The sequence below is a fragment of the Pan paniscus genome, chromosome 8 (assembly GCF_029289425.2).
Source record: "Pan paniscus chromosome 8, NHGRI_mPanPan1-v2.0_pri, whole genome shotgun sequence".
NCBI lineage: Eukaryota > Metazoa > Chordata > Mammalia > Primates > Hominidae > Pan > Pan paniscus.
Genome location: NC_073257.2, coordinates 45,027,985 through 45,051,641, shown reverse-complemented (window position 1 = coordinate 45,051,641; position 23,657 = coordinate 45,027,985). Strand labels below are relative to the sequence as shown.

Genomic DNA, 23,657 nt, shown 5'->3' with positions numbered 1-23,657 from the left:
TGGATATTTGGAAATCAAGATCTAGGCACTTCGTAAGATTATTTCTCCTGGGTTGCCATTGTTTCTATACTGTCTCAGACAACAGAGCTAGGAGATAGATGTGTGTGCGTGTACACATAGACACATACACATACATCTATGTCTATTTCTATATCTATATCTCTCAGTGCATATATACTAAACACATCCATCTACATATCAATACTTTCCATTTCAGCCCAGCACCTCAGGCTTCTCTCCAGCCTTCCTCCTTCCATATTTATAAATCTCTTTTTCAATAGTGAGAAACTTGACTCTCATTATCCTCTCAATATGTCTATTTATTTGCTCAAACTCTCTGTATGTAACTTATCTGTCTACCATGCCAGTTGCCTCCTCAGTCCCCAGAGACTGCACCTTCACAGCTTCTCCTTTTCCAAAAGAGGAGAATCAATGGGAAAAGTGGTCTAATGGGAAGGAAGGAAGGAAGGAAGGAGGGAAGGAAAGAGAGAGGGAGGGAAGGAGGAAAGGAAGGAAGGAAAGGGCCAATAATCCCATTTTAGGGTTTCTCACTTACAGATTGTTCAATAATCTAAGGGCTTAATAAAAAGAAGAGTTTAATCCTGCTTACAAGTCCCAAATATGGAAAGAAAGGGAGAGACTAATCAGTATTCAACTGCCTGTGCTTCTTGCAGAAACTCAGTTTCTGTTCAATAATATTCTCAGAGTCCTACAGAGGCTCTTCTATTGTGATTGTGGTCACAGTGATATACCCATTTAGGTTCTACAGTTATAGCTCTCCTAACCCACACTCACATGCTCCTCCATGATCAACCACTATGCCACAACAGCTGCATTAAAAGGAGCTTTTACACAGTGCTGAAACTAACCCTCCCCCATGCAAGCTTTTATATTGAAAGCTCAGGCTCTTGGGAACTAACTATAATGACAAAAATATATTATAAGGAGTTGTTAGGCCTTTATCTTCTCTAGAAAAGATCTTGGTATTCTTTTTAGGAAAAAAATAGTGATAATCTCTGACTTTTTCAGGGAAGTGGTGATGTTTAACGGGCCCTACAATTTACAAAATTCCAGGGCACATATAATCTCATTTAAGAAAAGACACTTCTCAAAAGAAGACATTTATGCAGCCAAAAGACACATGAAAAAATACTCATCATCACTGGCCATCAGAGAAATGCAAATCAAAACCACAATGAGATACCATCTCACACCAGTTAGAATGGCAATCATTAAAAAGTCAGGAAACAACAGGTGCTGGAGAGGATGTGGAGAAATAGGAACACTTTTACACTGTTGGTGGGACTGTAAACTAGTTCAACCATTGTGGAAGCCAGTGTGGCGATTCCTCAGGGATCTAGAACTAGAAATACCATTTGACCCAGCCATCCCATTATTGGGTATATACCCAAAGGACTATAAATCATGCTGCTATAAAGACACATGCACATGTATGTTTATTGCGGCACTATTCCCAATAGCAAAGACTTGGAACCAACCCAAATGTCCATCAGTGATAGACTGGATTAAGAAAATGTTGCACATATACACCATGGAATACTATGAGACTGGATTAAGAAAATGTGGCACATATACACCATGGAATACTATGCAGCCATAAAAAAATGATGAGTTCATGTCCTTTGTAGGGACATGGATGAAATTGGAAATCATCATTCTCAGTAAACTATCGCAAGGACAAAAAACCAAACACCACATGTTCTCACTCATAGATGGGAATTGAACAATGAGAACACATGGACACAGGAAGGGGAACATCACACTCTGGGGACTGTTGTGGGGTGGGGGGAGGGGGGAGGGATAGCATTAGGAGATATACCTAATGCTAAATGACGAGTTAATGGGTGCAGCACACCAGCATGGCACATGTATACATATGTAACTAACCTGCACATTGTGCACATGTACCCTAAAACTTAAAGTATAATAATAATAATAATAATAATAAAATAAAGTAAAAAAAAAAAGAAAAGATAGAGGCCAGGCATGGTGGCTCGCAAGTGTAATCCCAGCACTTTGGGAGGCCAAATCAGGAGGATCATTTGAGCCAAGGAGTTTGAGACCAGCCTAGGCGAGATGGCGGGACCCTATCTCTAAAAAACATTTTTTAAAAAATTTGCTAGATGTGATGGCATGTACATGTAGTCCCAACTACTCAGGAGGCTGAGGTGGGAGGATCCCTTGAGCCCAGGAATTCCATGGGGCAATGAACGATGATCGCACCACTGCATTCCAGCCTGGGGAACAAAGCCAGACCCCATCTTTAAAAAAGGGAAAAAAAAGATAGAAATACCTTTAGACTTGTGTGGAATGCTGAATATTTGGTTATGCTTGGAAGGCTTCAATAGAATTCAATATATGAATGATTTTCTTCACTGTCTCTTAGACAAAGAAGTCTTAGCAAATTCTCTTTTTTTTTTTTTTTTTTTTTTTGACAGGGTCTCACTCTGTCACCCAGGCTGGAATACAGTGGCACATTCATGACTCACTGCAGCTTTGACCTACTGGGCTCAGGCGATCCTCCCACCTCAGCCTCCTGAGTAGCTGAAACTAAAGGCACATGCCATCAGGAGCAAATTCTAATACTAATCTGAATTCCTTCTTAGATAACAATGTACTCTTCATGTAAGTCCCTTGATTAGGTGGTATTATCCTTCCTCAACAACATCACATCAAAGCCAACTCTTAGAAATTTTCCTTTAAAGTCTAGAAGCCAGTTGTCTGGGTCAAGTCTGTCCAGCAAAAGATCAAAATGATGTTCAACTGTCTGCCAACAGTAGAATGAATAAATAATATTATAGAGCAATGAGTGAGCTACAACTATGCAACAATATGAATGAATCTCACCAACATAATGCTAAGTAAAAGAAACTAGACAAAGCCAAGGTATGGTACTAGAAGTCAGGATAGTAGTTACTTTTGTGAAGGAGTAACTGGATGAGAGCACAAATGGGGTTTCTATGAATCTAATACTCTTCTGTTTCTTGACCTATATCCTATTTGTTTTATAAAATTTCATCAAACTATACACTTGCAATTTGCATAGTTTTTAGTATGTATGTTAAATTTGATAAAATAAATATGCCTCAGCTGGGCATGGTGGCTCATACCTGTAATCTCAGCACTTTGAGAGGCCAAGACAGGTGGATCACTTGAGGTCAGGAGTTTAAGACCAGCCTGCTCAATATAGTAAAACCCTGTCTCTACTAAAAATACAAAAATTACCCAGGAGTGGTGGCATGCGCCTGTAATCCCAGATACTCAGAAGGCTGAGACAAGAGAATTGTTTGAACCCGGGAGGCAGAGATTGCAGTAGGTTGAGATCGCACCACTGCACTCCAGCCTGGGCAACAAGAGTGAAACTCTGTCTCATAAATAAATAAGTAAGTCTCAAAAGACTCCTTAAACAAAAGTACGGTTGATCCTTAAGAATATACAGAAATTTTCAGGGACAAAAAAACATTCATAGCTCACTTTCTAACATACTCAGGAAAGAGCAGAATTGTGTATGTCCCTAGCAAGATGGCAATGATCTTCTTCTCTGTCCTAATCCCAGTTTTTTCTGACTAGTTTAACTCTTTATCTTTGAATCAGATACCTCTAAGACCATGTGGGTACCGTTGAATGGCTGGAGAACTTTCGGAGATGAGGAGCCTCCCTGTTTACCCCAATATTTTTGAGAAAGCTGACTCTCGCCAAGTCAAATTTACTGTAATAACATGTGACTGGGAGCCTACTCAACACCAATGCACTTTCAAGGTCTGAGACTGTGCCTCCAGGTGGAAGTGGTAAAGTCCAATCATGACAAATGAATACTGCCAGGAAGATGCAACCATCTTTTACATTTTTAAATTTAAGATTAAACTCAATCAGCCAGAATTGCTAAACCCTTATCCCATCTTTTAGTCTTAAGAAGCAGATATTTTTGAAAGTCCCATGCCCCAGAGATTCTTTGCCCCTTCAAAATAAGGTGAGCCTACAAGTACATTTAAAGCTATGAGAACTAAATTGGTGGGGGGAAATCTGCTTTCTGTTGCTTTGGAGAAGAAAAAGAAAAGAAAAGAAATGAAATGAATTTATTTATTTATTTATTTAGAGACAGGGTTTTGCTCTGTCACCCAGGCTGGAGTGCAGTGCTGCAATCATAGCCCACTTCAGCATCTAACTCCTAGGCTCAAGTGATCCTCCTGCCTCACAGCCTCCTGAGTAGCTGGGACTTACAGTCACACACCACCACACCTGGCTAATTTTTTTCTTTTTCTTTTTTCTTTTTTTTTTTTTTTGAGACAGAGTCTCTCTCTGTCGCCCAGGCTGGAGTGCAGTGGCACGATCTCGGCTCACTACAAGCTCCGCCTCCCGGGTTCACGCCATTCTCCTGCCTCAGCCTCCCGAGTAGCTGGGACTACAGGTGCCTGCCACCACGCCCAGCTAATTTTTTGTATTTTTCGTAAAGATGGGGTTTCACCGTGTTAGCCAGGATGGTTTCCATCTTCTGACCTCGTGATCCGCCCACCTCAGCCTCCCAAAGTGCTGGGATTACAGGCGTGAGCCACTGCGCCCACCCTTCTTTTTCTTTTTGTAGAGACAGGGTCTCGCCATCTTGTACAGGCTGGTCTCTAACTTCTGGGCTCAAGCAATCCTCCGACCTTGGCCTCCCAAAGTGTTGGGATTACAGGCATGAGCCACTATGCCTAGCCAAAATTTATTTTGTTTTTTACTCTTCCTTTTCTATAGAATTTTTTTTTTTAATGTTAACCTCACAAAAGTTTTTGAACTCCCTTTTGGCACTTTAGGAAGTTATTTAATCCTAAGGTAAAAAATATTTAACTGTTCCCTAGATCCACACTTAATGGATGTATGCAACTACTGAATATATTTACAGCAGCATTTTTCTGTAATAAAGAGTTCAAGGTTGATGAAGAGTTCATTTTTCTGTGATAAAGAGTTCAAGAGTAGGCATAACAGACTATTCTTGCCACATTATTATTGTCACAACTATTCACATCCCAAATCTTGCTCAACTTATTTAAAGACCCTTTCTATCTGTTTTCTGTTACTACTCGGTCATCTTTACAGGCGTTTTTTCTCATTATTTGTAAACATTCCTTATTCTCAGCCCAATTAATAGAATTACTATAATATCTAACCATAAATTTTTATTTTTGCTCCATATATTTCTTCCAAAATAAATCACAACTTGCCTCATCCCTAAGTCAAGCTATACTCTTCACTCTTGGCAGCTGAAAAACTGAAAGAATGTCTCTGATCATCATTCTCAGTGGATCAGGGCTCTCATCACATAATCCCTATATTTGGGCAATAGATGATTTATCTGAATTTTCTTGAATAATAAAATTATTGTTACAATGGTTCCATCATTTGTATACTTTTCCTAAGAGACTGCTGTGCCCTTCTTTGCTCATCCAGTAACCAATAATACCCATGAGTGTTGCTACCACCTAAGTAACCCATGCAGTATTTTTTATTTTATTTATTAATTTATTTATTGAGACATGATCTTGCTCTGTCACCCAGGCTGGCATGCAGTGGCAAGATCTTGGCCCACTGCAACCTCTGACTCCTGGATTCAAACGATTCTCCTGCCTCAGCCTCCAGAGTAGCTGGGATTACAGGTGCCTGCCACCAAGCCTGGTTAATTTTTGTATTTTTTTCAGTAGAGACAGGGTTTCACCATGTTGGCCAGGCTGTTCTCAAACTCCTGACCTTAAGTGACCCACCTGCCTCAGCCTCCCAAAGTGCTGGGATTACAGGTGTGAGCCACCGTGCCTAGACCTATAAAAAAGTAAAGGAATCTTTCAGGATGGCACGTATGTTTCCAAAGTCAATGAGTTAATCTGGAATGACCATCAGAAGTAGAATTTAGCTTAGGATTCGGGTCTAGCTTAGGAATCGGGTCTTGAAATTCTTACCACTAGGAACATTTATCATTCTTTTTTCTTCCATTCTTAATCTCCCTACTATTGTGATCATTTTTCCCCCTCGCTTATAAGTTTCTAAGCCCCTTATTTTAAGATCTTACCATGTTTTTTGTTTTTCTTCACCCATCTTAAGACTCAAAATCTGCAAGTAGGGCTCACCAAACTTTCTAGTCATATCCAAGAGGAGAAATTTTGTCAAACTTGATACATTCTGCTCTCAGCTCTGTATCATACCACTCATTTTCTTTATTGGTAGTTTCTAACCTCTATTACCTCCTTCATGCCACAATCTAATGCCCTATACTTTCCAGTTACTTCCTGCAATTGGCATGGAAATCTCTCTTTTCCTTGCAGATAATGGACTGTAATGAACATAGTAAACAGTTTAAAACCATTTTAAGGGCGGGGCATGGTGACTCATGCCTGTAATCCCAGCACATTAGGAGGCCAAGGTTGGTGGGTCACTTGAGGTCAGGAGTTCGAGACCAGCTTGGCCAATATGGTGAAACCCCGTCTCTAGTAAAAATAGAAAAATCATCCAGGCATGGTGGTGGCACCTGTAGTCCCAAGCTACTCAGGAGGCTGAGGCACAAGAATCCCTGGAACCAGGGAGGCAGAGGTTGCAGTGAGCTGAGATCATGGACTGCACTCCAGCCTGGGAGACAGAAAAAAAAAATTAAAAATAAAACCATTTTAAAATGGGGGAAATTATGGCACAGAAAATTATATTGCTTTCATACTATTCTATAGTTTATGGAATAGTTTATGTAATTGTTAGAAGTAAACTACAGGCTTCCTAATTTCCAATACCTGTTTTTGGAAAATAATTTAATAGTTATTGTTTTGCCATTATATTTCATTTTAAGATTATCTTCCATTAATAGTGATACTGTCGTGCTCACTTTGGCAACACAAATACTAAAATTGGAATGCTACAGAGAAGATTAGCATGGCCCCTGCGCAAGGATGACACACAAATAGTGATATTGTCCTCCCATTAATGGTAGTAATATAAAGTAACCCTTTAAAGTAATATATTTAAGCTAGGATGTCACTAATTTAAAGAAGATTTAAGTAAATACAAGTAAGGGTGATAGGATATGGCAAAAATTGCGATGATCAAATGATTAAGTCTGGGAAGCATCACTAATTGGGAAACACTGTAAAGTCTGATGTAAAATGATGGCAGAGGAATGGAGACTCAAGAATCCATTATTCTAGTCACTGGGTGGTACTTAATGGTACATCCTTTGCCACCTTATGACATAGGAGATCATAAGGGCAAGAGCCGAAGCCTGATTTCCTGCTCTGCTTTAATCCAGCCTATAACTGGGGTCACTGCCTTCTCTGCTGGCTAGCAATTGGAGAAGGACTCCTTTCACAGGCCTGGAACGACCAGGGAATGTGTGGACAGAAGCAAATCTGAGTAACAGTGTTCACATCCTGTAAAAACCATAACACTGGTTCAAAAAAAGAAACAGACAAGCTTGCCAGGATCGAGGAGAATAGTAATTTTTGCTCTTGGCAAAGCTGTAAGAGAAAAGGCCCACTTGATGGGCTGGGAACGAGGGACGGAGTCTTTTACAAAGATCTGGCCTTAAAGCCTTAACAACAGGGCTGAATTTAGAGGAGAAAGCTCACGCTTTTAAGAATTTTTTTTTTTTTGAAACAGCGTCTCGCTCTGTTGCCCAGGCTCAAGTGCTATGCAGTTGAGATTACTCCATCTTGGCTTACTCCAACCTCGACTTCCCAAGTTGAAGCAATCCTCCTGCCTCAGCCTCCCAAGTAGCTGGTACTATAGGCGCATGACCACACCTGGCCAACTTTTGTAATTTTAATAGAGATGGGGAATCCCTATGCTGTCAGGGCTGGTCTTGAACTCCTAAGCTCAACGGCCTCAGCCTCCCAAAGTACTGGGATAACAGATGTAAGCTACCATGCCCGACAGATACTTTTAAGAATAAATTAGAGGGCCAAAAATTAAGATAACATTTATTAACCCTAGGAAAAAATCTTATAACTTTTATAAGCTTTAATTTCTTCATCTGAATATGAGGAAGATAGTAATAACCGACCTACCTCAGACCAGCTAATGTGTGTATTGCGTGATACAATGCATATAAAATACCAAGTCATGCTAAATGCTCGGTAAATGTGACTTCCCTATAAAGCCAAAAGACTTCAGGTCAATATCTGGACCTTACTAGTTAAGTAACTATGGGTCAGTCTACTTATTTATGGCTCACAATTTTCCAAAATGTACATGAAGCAGATTATTAAAATTCCAAACAATAAAATAGTATGCAGAAAATTTCAGAATCAGGGAAAATATAAATTAGAATAGAAAATTAAGACCAGGAGAGAAAATATAATGTAGATATTCAGACCAATAAGTCCTACAACAGTACTAATGTGTGTTATAGTACAAAATTAGTTCTGGGGTTCCTGTCAACCCAAAAGAAATTTGAAAATGTTCAGTTACAAAATATTCATTCATTCTCCATGAGGAGAAAAAAAAACACCAAATGCTGGTGGTAAACCTGTGTTGTTTCAGGGCATGTCACTTCAATTATCCAAGCTTTAAAACAAGAAAAGTATTATCTACCTTTCAGGGTAGATGTAGAGAATTACATGAATGACATATATGAACAAGTATTTCATAAAATTGATGTACTATGTAAGTGTTACTGATTATTTCATGTACCTTAATTTACCCAATAGAGCAGGCTTACCATATGTTTGGACCTTCATTTAAATTACTGGGCTAAAAAAAGAACGTTTATACACTGTTGAAGGGAATGTAAACTAGTACAGCCATTATGGAGAACAGTTTGGAGGTTTCCCAAAAAACTAAAAATAGAGGTACCATACAATCCAGCAGTCCCATTGCTGGGTATATACCCAAAAGAAAGGAAATCAATCTATCAAAGAGATACCTGCACTCCTATGTTTGTTGCGGCACTGTTCACAATAGCCAAGATTTGGAAGCAACCTTAGTGTCCAGCAACAGATGAATGGATAAAGAAAATGTGGTACATATACACAATGGAGTACTATTCAGCCATAAAAAAGCATGAGATCCTGTCATTTACAATAACATGGATGGAATTTGAGGTCATTATGTTAAGTGAAATAAGCCAGGGACAGAAAGACAAACATTGTATATTTTCATTTATTTGTGGCATCTAAAAATCAAAACAATGGAACTCATGGAGATGGAGAATACAAGGATAGTTACCAGAGGCTGGGAAGGATAGTGGAGGTTGGGGACAGATGGGGATGGTTAATGGGTACAAAAAATATATATATAAATGGATAAGACCTAGTATTTGATAGCACAATAGGGTGACTATAATCAATAATAATTTAATTATACATTTTAAAATAACTAGAATAGTATAATTGGATTGTTTGTAATACAAAGGATAAATGCTTGAGGGGATGGATATCTCATTTTCCATGATGTGATAATTATGCATTGCATGCCTGTATCAAAATAGCTCATGTACCCCATAAATATACACACCTACTGTGTATCCACAAATATTAAAAAGTAAAAAACCAGATAAGTAAATAAAATAAATTACTGAGCTAAATCGTTTTTACTATAGGAATACTCAGCATTCCCAGCCACTGTTCTAATAATTTACATGTGTTCAATTACTACCCTCAATAATAGTAGGTACGATAATTATTTTCATTCCAATGAAGAAATCTGGGTACAAGGAGGTTAAGTAACATTCCCAAGTTTACTCAGCTAGTAGGTGGTGGTGCTAAGATTGATATCCAGGAAATCTGGCCCCTGAGACCATCCTGGTGTACAAATACAACGAGGTATAAATGACATATGCTTATAGTCCTCTGTAACTATAAAAGCTGCCAACCTATAAATTAAATATAAGCCTAGCAAGAAAACTAATAAGTGAAAGGTATTAATTTTATGTGACATGCCATATTGTTTTCTCATCACCAGTTGTAGCATGAATTTGATAGCATTATGGTCAGGTTATTAACAGGCCCTGTGAGATGACAATTTCCCATCACTTTTTTTCATTCAAATTACTGGAAACCATTTGTTTATACAGCTTGTTGTGATATGCGGCCTTCCCTTGGTATAAATGTATCATTTACATATTAAGTCAGCTTTCGTTCTTTTCTCAGTAGCTCTCTGATTAAAATAGAATGGCTCACTTCTAACTCAATTACAAACACAAACACAGACTAAAATTGCAGGATAACACTTGGCTACAGAGAGGCTATCTAGATGATCCAGGGTCTGCTTATATTGTTTTTTAAGTTACGTTGAAATGAAAATGTAAAATTCTCACAGAGAAGGCCAGGTTCAGTAGCTCATGCCTATAATCCCAGCACTTTGAAAGGCCGAGGCAGGAGGATTTCTTGAAGCCAGGAGTTTAAGACCAGTCTAGGCAACATAGGGAAACCCCGTCTCTACAAAAACATAATAAAATTAGGTTGATGTGCTGGCACATAGTAGTCCCAGCTACTCGTAAGGCTGAAGTGGGAGGATCGCTTGAGCCCAGAAGTTTGAAACTGCAGTGAGCTATAATTCTGCCACTGTACTCCAGCCTGGGCAATAGAGCAAGACGCGGTTAAAAAAAAAAAAAAAAAAAACCACTCACAGAGAGGTCATAAACATCAGTGTCTCTAGTTTGAGAACTCCCATCACAGAGTACTCTCAAGAAGGCAGACAACCGAACTGCATCTCTGTAATTTGATGGGCAACCCTATTCCAGACTCTGCCAAAGAGGAACCACTGGAGCATCTCCTCTTTCCAGTAAGAGCAAAAAGTCTGTAGGCACCATCTGTATTCTCCTGAGATTCCATCCCTTCCTACCATGTACCTAGGGCTCTTCCAGGCATCCTGAAGTAGGGAGTTCAGCTGGTCTGTGTCCTATTTTGATACTGACTACTGGGGAGAGGAATGGTAAGGAGAGATTTGGCCACAATAAATCTGTTCTGATGGTACCGGGTGCCACATGCTGGCTTGGGAAGCCTCAGAAGGGTAGAAGCCTTTTTTGTAAGGGTTCTTTTGCCAACAGCAAATTCCCAGCATCATGTTCAGCTCAGAGTCCCAAACCGTAAAGGGTTGCAGCTCTGACCAAACAGCTCAGCCCCTACATGGACTTCCCAGGGTGAAAGCTGGCCCAGAAGCATTGCTACAGGATTGGTTCAAACAAGAAAATAATTCTGCCTGTCTCCTTGTAAATACCCCCTCAAATTATGGTTTGCAAATTGAGGTTTGATGCATTGGTTTTCCAAATATGTACAACAGACACAGCAAAATTGAGTTGACAGTGCACACAGTTTAAGACATCTGTTAGTGAAAGTTACATTTTAAGACTTCTGTGATGACACCGAATATATTGCAACAGAGAGGCCAAGACAGAGTCCAGCGTGTCAACTTCTAGCTTAAAATTCCCTCAAAATAAATCACCCTTAACATAGATCTTTACAAGCAGTGCTGAGAGTGAAGCCTAGACCCTAAAATAGAGTGAGGCTAACTCACTCTCAGGATGTTGGAAACCTGATCATGGTCTCATGGACATTTTATACCAACTCCTGGATAAGTAATCTCTTTAAGAAACTCCCAGTGAAGATAAATAGTGTTCAACTAGAATTTCCTTTTGCTAGTGAGAAACAATGAGGCCAATGATGGCAAGTCAAAAATCAAGGGTGGTCACGTCAAGAGGTGATCATGTACATGGTAAAGGTAGCAAATGGATGGCTGCCACTGGGGCAATAGGTTTGTGTTTTGTTATTTTTTTTTTAAGTGTATCTAAAGTGACCACATTTCCTGATTTTCCCTGTATTTAAAGCAATCATATGTACGTCAAGTGAGCATGTTTTCCGGATTTTCCAACCTGTTATCTCAGTACAATTATTATTAATTTATTTTCTTGAGACAGAGTCTCGTTCTTGTTGCCCAGGCTGGAGTGCAGTGGTGCGATCTCAGCTCACTGTAACCACTGCCTCCCAGGTTCAAGCGATTCTCCTGCCTCAGCCTCCCGAGTAGCTGGGACTGTAGGCACACACCACCATACCTGGTTAATTTTTGTATTTTTAGTAGAGACGAGGTTTCACCATGTTGGCTGGGCTAGCCTCAATCTCCTTACCTTAAGTGATCTGCCTGCCTCTGCCTCCCAGAGTGCTGGGATCACAGGTGTGAGCCACCATGCCCAGCCAGTACAATGATTAATCGTGCCATTTTCACTCTTGAAAATGTCATAGATTTTACTATAAGTTGTATGATCACACTATCTATAGCACGATCCCATATTATTTTATGCTCCACCTCTCCTCTTTCCATACCTCTTCTCCCTCATTCCCTGGGATTCCCACATCTTTGTTTTTGCCCACTGGCTATCTTTCTCTGTTTTCTAAGTGTTTCGTGCTCCAGCATTACCCCCAATTCAATATTCACCCCCCATAACACTATTCATTCAACTCAGATTATCTTGGTGTATTCGTTCACTTTCACACTGCTGATAGACATACCCACAACTGGGTAATTTATAAAGAAAAAGAGGTTTAATGGATTCACAGTTCCACGTGGCTGGGGAGGCCTCACAATCATGGCTGAAGGCGAAAGGCATGTCTTACATGGCAGCAGACAAGAGAAAGCTTGTGTGGGGAAACTCCCCCTTATAAAACCATCAGATCTCATGAGACTTATTCACTATCACAGAACAGCACAGGAAAGGCCCGCCCCCACAATTCAATTACCTCCCACCGGGTCCCTCCCACAACACGTGGAAATTGTGGGAGCTACAATTCAAGATGAGATTTGGGTGGAGACACAGACAAACCATATCACTTGGTAAATGATCCAAAGCAAAAAAGCAATCTTACCATCTCATTTTAAGTAGCCTATACTTGTGCTATGATTTTATAAAACATTTAGAATTATAGAGGGGAGACAGTTTTCTAATGCTTCTTGCAAAATCTCTGCCCTTTATCAAAGTAAGGTGCAATCATGTTAATTATGTAATCACTCCTGTCTGAGTTATTTTTGTGAGTGCTATTATATATACTTGTTCAGTTATATAATAGGGATTGCTGACTTGGCACCCTTTATTCTGAAAGTTTGCCAACACAAAAAGAAGTACAGGAAAAGGCACTGTAAAGAGATCCAGAGAAACAGGACTACAAGTGGTTGGGATACTCTTTGCTACACATTTTCTGAATGGCCAGTAATGAGTGTATATTACTTTTATATTACTTTTACCATCTGGTTAAAAAAAATGAATACAATAGAAGAGAATCATACACAAGAAATTAATAAAGGTCATTTGGACCATAGTTATTTTTATCCATATGAAAAGCTGAAAGCTTGATTTGATGTTAGATAATGGTTGACTAGTTATAAATCATGTATTTATATCACAGATACATTAAATACTGCTTTTTTCAATGGTCACAGATACATTAAATACTGCTTTTTTCAATGGTTAAAGAGTTGAAGTGGCTGGGCGTGGTGGCTCTAGCCTGTAACCCCAACACTTTGGGAGGCCAGGGCAGGAGGATCATTTGAGGTCAGGAGTTCAAGACCAGTTTGGCCAACATGGTGAAACTAGAAAATGCAAAAACTAGCCAGGCATGGTGGTGCATGCCAATAATCCCATCTACTCAGGAGGCCGAGGCAGGAGAATCACTTGAACCCAGGAGGCAGAGGTTGCAGTGAGCTGTGATTGCGCCATTGCACTCCAGCCTGGGCAACACAGGGAGACTCCATCTCAAATAAAAAAAAAAGAGTTGAAGTGAATCTTCACACTGGCAATCCAGCTTTGCAAGAACTGCCTCTATTTTACTAGTTAGCCTTACTGACAACGTAAAGGCCCCATGCTCCTAGTGTGAGGTCCCGTATGGTGTTAACCCAGCCAGTCAGAAAATAGGTGCTGCTTCTCTTCACCAGCTACTCTAAGCACCTGAATTTCTATTGCAATTGTCAGTTTAGGGCTATTCAGTCTCAAAATATAGCTGAAAACAATGCCCAAAGTGTTATTTTAATGCACTACTGTACAAAGACAATAGGATTCGTTAATAATAACTGGCTAAATATTAAGAATACAATAAACCACCTGCATGGATTCTGTTATTAATGTCAACCCCCTCTCCCCACTCCCTCTAGTAAGGAATTATAAGAATCTTTAGCTAGACATAGCTAGGAAAGTTATTTATGATTTGATTTGATTAAACTCCTCTTCCTTTGTCATCCTGGGCCTGAATTATTTGCTGACTCTCTTTTTTGCTCCAATAATGATTCATATTCCGTAAGAGTAAATGGCCTTTCTTGTATCGCAGCTTTAATGATCTCTTACAGAAAATTCTGTCTCCCTTTCTGTAATTGCTCAAGGTTTATACTTTAAGTGAAAGGCTTTACCAACTGTGTTTCTATTGCTACGGCTATTCCAGTTTTTCTTTCACCTCATAACTCCGTGCAATGCTGAAATTTTAAACAGTATGGTTTCTGTCAATGTATGAGTTTTCTCATCTCTACCCTGCATTGGGACATAGGAATGGGGTAGGAACAGCCAGGAGAAGGAGTTCAATATGGTTTTTTTTTTTTTTAAAGAGCAAAATGCATAACTTTCATTGAATACTAGACGAAAAATTCTCCCTGGTGCTTTTACTATAATACTTCCTGTATCATATTACAAGAAAACCTCAACCTAGAGTTTTGCTGTTTAACCACTTCATGTCCACTAGGTCTACTATAGTTCAGTTACCACAGAGCCTAGAATTCTGATAAGCCACGTACAAATGAGAAACTTGAGTAATGGCTGAGGTCACTCAACATGTAGGGTTCATAAATGCAGTCAGATGGCTGCTCCTGGTGAAGGCATAGATATTGCCGTAAAATAAGAACGTGGAGCCGGGCGTAGTAGTCCTACCTACTTGGGAGGCTGAGGTGGGAGGATTACTTGAGGCCAGGAGTTTGAGGCCAGCTTGCACAACATAGCAAGACTCTGTCTCAAAAAAAAATTTATATATGTATAAGAATATTGAGAGAGTGAACACTGATGGAATATGCAATTTGATATCATTGAGTGTCTGCAACATGATTACAGGGAAACATATAAACATAAGAGCACCATTTTTTGTGGTAGAAATGGGCGGCTGTCTTAGGTATTCCGCATAATAGGGGCACTTAGAATAAAAAGATTATTCAGGCCCAGGTGCCGTGGCTCACGACTATAATCCCAGCACTTTGGGAGGCCAGGGTGGGCGGATCACTTGAGGTCAGGAGTTTGAGACCAGCCTGGCCAACATGGTGAAATGCCATCTCTACTAAAAATACAAACTTAGCTGGGTGTGGTAGCACATATAATCCCAGCTACTCAGGGGGCCGAGGCAAAAGAATCGCTTGAACCCAAGAGGCGAAGTTTGCAGTGAGCCAAGATTACACCACTGCACTCCAGCCTGGGCAACAAAGGGATACTCTGTCTCAACAACAACAACAAAAAAGATCATTGAATATTTTTTTAAATGAATGATATCTGTCCAGCTTTTTAAACAATGTCTATATTCAAATTATCAGATGCCATCACTGTCTGTAATATATTAAAATAGTTTTCTTTAGCTAGGCATGGTGGCTCACACATGTAATCTTAGTGCTCTAGGAGGCCAATGCCAGAATATCACTTGAGCCCAGGAGTTTGAAACCAGCCTGGGCAACGTGGTGAAACCCCATCTCTACCAAAAATACAAAAATTAGCGGGGGGTGGTGGCACGTGCCTGTGGTCCCAGTTACCCAGGGAGGCTGAAACAAGAGGATCTCTTGAGCCCAGGAGGCAGAAGTTGCAGTGAGCCAAGATCATGCCACTGCACTCCAGCCTGGGTGACAGAGCAAGAACCTGCCTCAAAAATAAATAAAAAATAAATAAATAAAATAATAAAAAATAGCTTTAATTAAGGGATAACATACATATAATAAAATATATTTGGTGTACTAATCTTGATGTACAGTTCAATCTTTTTATATGTGATATGTGTACATATGCGATACATATATACATATTTCATGTATATGTAACTGCAACCCAGATAAAGACAGAAGATTTCTTGCAACCCAAAAAGGCCCCTTGTCCTTGCTTTCAGTCTGATACTACACAGCAGCTTAAAAGTAGCTGACTTTTACAAATAAAATACTTTGAAGATTACTCACACGAATTTTATTAGAAATTGCATTTAGTTGTGAATAGGCCTGTAAAAGAAAGATTTACATGGAGTACTATGCAGCCATAAAAAAGACAAAATCATGTCCTTTGCAGCAACATGGATGGAGCTGGAGGCCATTATCCTAAGGGAACGAACTCAGAAAATCAAATACTGTGTATTCTCACTTACAAGTGGAGCTAAACAATGGATATGTATGGACTTTAAAAGATGGGCAAAATAGACACTGGGAACTCCAAAAGACTGGAGGCTGGGATGTGGGTGAGGGTTGAAAAATTACCTACTGGGTACAATGTTCACTGTTTGGGCAATGGGTACACTAGAAGCCCAATCTCCATTATTATGCAATATGCCCATGTAACAAACATGGACACGTGCCCCCTGAATCAATAGGCTGGGTGCAGTGACTCATGCCTGTAATCCTAGCACTTTGGGAGACCAAGGTGGGTGGATCACTTGAGGCCAGGAGTTTGAGACCAGCCTGACCAACATGATGAAACCCTGTCTCTACTAAAAATACAAAAAAAATTAGCTGGGCCTGGTGGAGCGCACCTGTAATCCCAGCTACTCGGAAGACTGAAGTACGAGAACTACTTAAACCAGGGAGGTGGAGGTTGAAGGGAGCCAAGATCGCACCATTGCACTCCAGCCTAGGTGATAGAGGGAGACTCTGTCTCAAAAATAAAATAAAATAAAATAAAATAAAATAAAATAAAATAAAATAAATAACAAAGGTTTAAACGAAGTAGCTGTTTTCTTTTTCTCTCATGTAAAAAGCAGGTCTAGAGGCAGAACCTCAGTGGCTGGTGTGAAAGCTCCACAGAACCCAGCTTTCTTCTTTCTATTCAGCTACCCTTAGCACTAAAGAGCTCCCTTTGGTTGACATAATGGAACACCGGACTCCACCCAGGTGTGGTGACCATCCTCCAAGCCTGAAGAAGGGCAAAGGTAAGAAGCACAAGGCAGCAGCCACTGAGTCAGCCCCCTATAAATGCTTTCTTGGAAGCCCAACCAATGGCTTCTGCTTACATCTCACTGGTTAAAACAGTGTCATGCAAAACAGTTTTGGGTGGCACACCCAAAATGAAATGGGATTTTATGAATAAGAAAGGGAGGAGGGATGTTGGTTAGTTAATGAGTAGTCTCCGCCACACCAGCGGCCACAAACTACTCGCGTGAATGACCTTTCTTGAAAATGCCATGTTGCATGATTTTAGATTGCAATGGATCAAAGCAATCTAAAATCATGCCACAACAGGTAATGAGTTCTGAAATAAAGACTCTTAAGATCTTGGTTAAAGACATTCAAACATTTGGAAATAAAAAGTCTGATGAAGTACTGCTTTAAAATTTGATTGCAAAAAATGTAAAACTTTTCACTATTCTTAAGAGGAAAAATATAGGGAAATCATAAAGAGTAAAATTTATAGCATTTGCACAAGGCTGCACAAAATTTAATAATATTGTATGTGTTCATTTATTAGGGCCCACAAATGGAAATCTGACTATTTCCAAATGGTAACTGTTTCTAATCATTAGGATTGTGAGTTCTGATTTAAACAAAGAATAAAATTTTACCTATCTGAATGACACAAAAATCTATAGCTCCACAATTTCATATCCACAGTTATGAATTCCCAAAACTTTTGAAAACTGAAAGCTTTTTTTGCGAATTGCAGCATCCTCTTAGGTGGCAAAAGCTGACCTGACGCCAGGTGCGGTGACTCACGCCTGTAATCCTAGCACTTTCTGAGGCCAAGGTGGGCAGATCGCTTAAGCCCAAGAGTTCAAGACCAGCCCAGGCAACATGCGGAAACCTCATCTTTACAAAAAATACAAAAATTAACAAGGCGTGCTGGCACACCTGTAGTCCAAGCTACTCGGGAGGCTGAGGTGAGAGGATCACCTGAGCCTGGGAGGTCGAGCCTACTGTGAGCGGTGATCGTGCCACTGCACTCCAGCTTGGGTGACAGAGTGAGACTCTGTCTTACAAAATAATAATAAAAAAAGCTGACCCAAACTGATGTGGGGATTCTTATAGTCTTTACTCCATTTAATGTGATTGTAATATTTAGCACAAAAATATTACGGCCTTTGATTATAGTGTGCTGCATGATGTTATTTTTTTTTAACTCAGAAAATTAATCTGAATTCCAAAACAGATCTATCTCCACCTCCAGTTCTGTGAGGTAAAGATTTTACAAACTACACTACCTAGTTAGTTCACGATTTGATTTGTTTGGAGATTCCTATTAATATCAAAGCTCATTCAAGGGATTATACATCATTGATTTGACCTAACTGCTTTTGTAATTTTTTTAAGTTTTAGATCTAAGAAACTGAACATGTTATTTCTGCCCATGTGCCTGTAGGATTTTGGTTTGCTAACAACCAGTTACTAAATTGAAAAAGGATAACTTTTTAATTCCGATCATGTTAAATTCTCACTTTAATAATGTTTTGCCTCATTTGTTTTGTTTTGTTTTGTTTTTTGTTTTTTGTTTTTGTTTTTCTTTTTTTTTCTTTTTTCTTTTCTTTTTTTTTTTTTTTTGAGACGGAGTCTCATTCTGTCACCCAGGCTGGAGTGCAGTGGTGCAATCTTGGCTCACTGCAACCCCTGCTTCCTGGTTTCAAGTGTTTCTCCTACCTCAGCCTCCTAAGTAACTGGGATTACAGGTGCCCACCACCACACCCAGCTAATTTTTGTATTTTTAGTAGAGATGGGGTTTCACCATGTTGACCAGGCTGGTCTCGAAATCCTGACCTCAGGTGATCCGCCCACCTCAGCCTCCCAAAGTGCTGGGATTACAGGTGTGAGCCACTGCTCCTGGCCTCATTTGTTTAAAAAAAAAAAAAAAAAAAAAAGGTGAGCACTGTTCAACTGATATAAAATGTAGTATTTTTTGAATCAAAAATATCAAAATCAGCACCATTAGAGAAAACTGAGGCAAATCGTTGCCTGAATTCCTCCTTTTCATTTTGTTTGTACTATGTATGATCTCAGATATTTGTGTCTTATTCATATTTATTTATGAACTGAGTCATAATCAATGGCTGTAACTATGTGAGTGAAATATAGATTTTTAAAAATATAATACCGAAACCCTGTAATGTAGCTATGTAAATTCAAAATTAGCATTGAGGGGTTTTTTTCCCCCTCTACCTTCTCTGGACCTTATCATTATCAAAACCTCTAAAATCTGGAAGTCCAACGTTCTCTGTCTTAAACACGGAATTCCTTCCTGTGGCCTACAAACCTCTGCAGGATCTCTCTCCAGTCTACATTTCTGATTTCATCTGATGCATTTCTTGATGTGCTGAAACCACACTGGCCTCATTTCCCTTCCTAGAATGTGCCAAGCTTCATTCTGCCTCAGGGCCTTCGCACATGCTGTAGCCTCTTCCTAGACTGTGACTTCTCCGATATTTTTCAAATGTGTCTCCTTGTCGTCCTTCAAGCCTAGGTTAAGCCCCACTCCTCTAGAGACAACTTCCTTACCACCTTGTTTATTTATTTCCCTCCCTGTTATTCTCTAACACTGTACTGTTTGTTTTTTGAGATGGAGTCTCACTCTGTCGCCCAGGCTGGAGTGAAGTGGTGTGCTCTTGGCTTACTGGAACCTCCACTTCCTGGGTTCAGGTGATTCTCCTGCCTCACCTCCTGAGTAGCTGGGATTACAGGCATCTACCACCATGCCCAGCTAATTTTTGTGTTTTTAGTAGAGACAGGGTTTCACCATGTTGGCCAGACTGGTCTCAAACTCCTGACCTCAAGTGATCCACCCACCTCGGCCTCCCAAAGTGCTGGGATTATAGGCGTGAGCCACTGCGCCCAGCCCTGTTTGGTTTTTTAATAGCACTTAGAATAATGTGCAATAATATACACTTGACCCTTGAACAACACAGGTTTGAGCTGTACAGGTCCACTTATACACAGATTTTGTTTCAGTAAAAGTTACACAGAGTATTCCTGCCTCTCCTGCTTCCCCTTCCACCTCCTCCACCTCTGCCACCCCTGCCACTCCTGAGACAGGAAGACCAAACCCTCCTCTTCTTTCTCCTCCTCAGATACTCAATGTGAGGACAATGAGGAATAAAGACCTTTATGATGATCCACTTCTGCTTAATGAATAGTAAGTATATTTTCTCTTCCTTATACTTTCTTAATAACATTTTCTTTTCTCTAGTTTACTTTATTGTACAAATTCAATATAGAGTACATACAACACACAAAATGTTTGTTAATTGACTGTTTATGTTATTGGTAAGGTCAATAGTGGTTATTAGTAGTTCAGTTTTGGGAGAGTTAAAAGTTACACAGAATATTTGACAGCATGGGTGATTGGCACCCCTAACCCCCACATACTTCAAGGATCAACTGTATTTGTTCACCTGCTATTTATCTGTCTCTCCACTAGACTATGAACTCCATGAAGGAGGAAATAAACTATCTACTTGTTCACTAATATATATATAGCACCAAGCATCATACCTGGCACATTCTAAGTTCTTAAGAACTGTTTGAATAAACAGCAAAATAATTATTTATCTTATGTATTTCTGTGATAATCTCCACCAAAACATTTCATTCTACATATTATCTTTCCCAAAACAAAAACCAAAAATCCCTCAAATTGTGTATATCATGAATACGGTCTCAAAAACTCCAAAGAAAATTATCCCATAGGAAAGCATGTAATCAGAAGTATGTGTATCTTACGAAGTGCACAGAACATCCTAATCTACAGATAATAAAGTATATGAAGGTATATACACATATGGATGTGCATATCTAGGTATTTTCTTTACCATGGCTGTTCATTAAATATATCTGACCCCAAGTCCACTCAGATTGTCTACTTCACTTGGCAGTAGAACAAACGCAGGAGACGCGGCCCAGAGAGGGGTCTAGCTCAAATGCTATCTAAATTGGCCCAGGCCCCATGGCAGTAGGCGACCTGTCTAGTGAAAGTTCAAGGAGGTCTCACTTAAAACATAGTGAGTTCTACCTCCTGGCTTATCATGGACAGGCTCTGTTTATTCCAGCTGTCCTATAATTAGCCCTTTTCACTCTCAAAGTATCCTGTGTTAGATGATAAATTCATAGTCACCCTAGCTATATCTTTCTAAGAATGTTACCTATTAAATGCCAGGCAGGGATACCAGACCAACGTGTGTGTGTGTGTGTGCGTGTGTGTGTGTGTATATGTATGTGTATGTGTGTGTCTATGTGCATGTGTGTGTATGTGTGTGGTGTGTGTGGGGAGGGGAAGAGGTTGTGAAGAATGTAGATAATTCCCCACCCCTTTCTTAATCCAGTTCCTTTAAACCCTGTTCTCTCCTTGGCTCGTTAGAAAATTTAGTGGGCAAAGAATTTGTACTGAGTATGTTGACACATGTATGCAGTATTTGACACATTACGATCTTTGTCGACTTTTCTGACTTTACATTAGCAAGCATAGTCTTGCGTCTGCTTAACGTTCATTTTTTTAAAGTCTTAGATTTTGTCTTTATTTAAAAGCCCAGTTGCAACCACCAAATACCTGACTCAGCTCACAACTAGAGACCGAGCATCAAATTTCCCAGCCCACTTAATTTGAAAGCCTGCCAAGATAGGTGAAAGACCTTATAAATATGTAAAGCAGGAAGTTCGAATTACAGTCAAGTAAATCTCTAGTGATTGATGTTCTTTTCAAAACAATTTAAAAAAACTAATAATGACCAGCGCATTTCTAAGACCCTCTTACCAAAGGTTTCCCCCGAATTCAGACTCAATGGTGTACTTTCAGTACTGTATTTATTTTGGATTTTTACCACTTCCTGGAGGCCAGGAGGAGGCACAGTGGGAGGATCCTAAAAAACTCAGTACCACAGCCATTTTGTTTGTAAGGCAGAGTGGTAGAATTCTGTCAGCCAGTAAAGGTTTTTGAAACAGTTTTTAAGCGGGGCGGGGGAGGGGGCGGGAATATGCCTATTGTTTTCATTTAACCGCTAAATTCATTATTTTATGTTACTTTTTGCACACATCGTAGTTACTGTGAGTAAGAAATTATATTTTTTTCCCCAAGGAATTAAAGATCTCGGAGCTAAAGGAGTCATGAATTTTGTTCCAGGATGACTGGCTTCTCTAGGTACCTTCATGAGATCAAATCGAAAAAATATTTTGATGGACATCGTTTTTACATGGCCAGGTTTGCATGCAGAGGATCTATCGAGTGGTTGAAAAGGATCAACAATCTGCTCAAGAAAAACATGATAATGCTGTTTTAAAAAAAAAACAAAAACAAAAAACAAACAAAAAAACCCCACATCCAAGAAGCCAGAGTGTTCCTTCAGATGTTAAAAGGGGCATTCCCCCGAGCTCACAGGCAGCCGTGGGTGCTATTGTCTTGCAGTGTCACTTCATAGCGAGCTTAGACTTTTGTCATTTTGGTGGCTGTGCTTTTAAAAGCCCAGTGTAAAATGGCACACACACTGCATTTTTTTCCGAGCTGCAGGAGGCGGGGGCAGCGGGGGATAGTGCAGACTGTAGGGACACTGCCCTCCCAGCCAATCAGCGCTCGCCTGCTTGCCATCGCAAAGTTGTTAACCCCAGAGTCTTCTGGCTGTGCTGCCTCCTCTGCTTTTAATCTTCTGTGGATATTTCTCCGATTTCCCCCAAAAGCCCACAGATCCTGGGGGAAGCCACCCCATTCGGCCACTGATCATGGAAGAAAGTATTACTTTTTATTTACCAAACATTTTAAAGATGTTGGAAGATCCATATGCTGCCTGGAGGCTGTTGTTTCTAGGGACACAAGTATCCAGCCTATATTGTTACAATTTTTTTTCAAGAACTGCCGTCTTCTTTGCCTGCACTAATGGTAAGTTTGTAATTTTCACCATTTATGTCAGTCTTTGAAAGAGCCACCGGTTAAAAAGGATTTTCATTGTGTTTCTTCTAACAAAACCAATCTTTGTATTTTTCTTTAGCTTTGATCTCTGCACGTTCTACCTAATCTTGCCTGGTTAATTTTTACCAAAAGAAAAAAATAGTTTTTTTTTTCATTGTTAAAGCTAAATGTTTATAATATAAATTATACTTTAATTACTGTGAACTACAGAGGAACTCAGATATTTCAAGATGGACTTGTTTTGTGCCAGTAATGTTGGCAATGCCAAATATGTGCATATCCTCTTTATAAAAATTATGTCTTACCTAATTTGTCCAGGACTCAATTATCAGCAGGCAAACTATGGATATAGTTTTTTTTTTAATGGACCTACTGTGGTTCTCTTGATAGATTACTTGGATACAAACTACAGAAAAGCTGCCCTTGGTATAATGAAGGTGGAGGTTGACATAACCGGGTTTATATTAAGTTATGGCTGTTACTAAATAGTGGATCTTTTATTTGCTGATCAGATCTCAACTTGTAGTCTATGATATTATTTCTTTGAAGCTCTTCATTAGATAATCTTTGCAGATCTATCTTGTTTTTCTCCTATAAGGTACATTTG

The 23,657-nt window shown here is 39.6% G+C and overlaps 1 protein-coding gene and 1 non-coding gene across 3 annotated transcripts in view; both read left to right on the top strand.

The window, feature by feature from the left end:
- Positions 1-6,854: 6,854 nt before the first annotated feature.
- LOC112441022 (U6 spliceosomal RNA) lies at positions 6,855-6,962 on the top strand. Its single transcript, XR_003029006.1, has one exon. It is a non-coding gene; the product is annotated as a U6 spliceosomal RNA (small nuclear RNA).
- A 15,062-nt stretch (positions 6,963-22,024) lies between these two features.
- EPC1 (enhancer of polycomb homolog 1) overlaps positions 22,025-23,657 on the top strand; it is a 110,786-nt gene continuing 109,153 nt past the window's right edge. Inside the window, exon 1 of one of the 2 annotated variants that reach the window (XM_008967636.5) lies at positions 22,025-23,020. In XM_008967636.5, coding sequence (XP_008965884.1) covers positions 23,018-23,020 — 3 coding nt within the window. In that variant the 5' untranslated portion in view covers positions 22,025-23,017. The remainder of the gene's footprint in view (positions 23,021-23,657) is intronic. The other variant, XM_057298843.2, reaches the window with a different exon arrangement.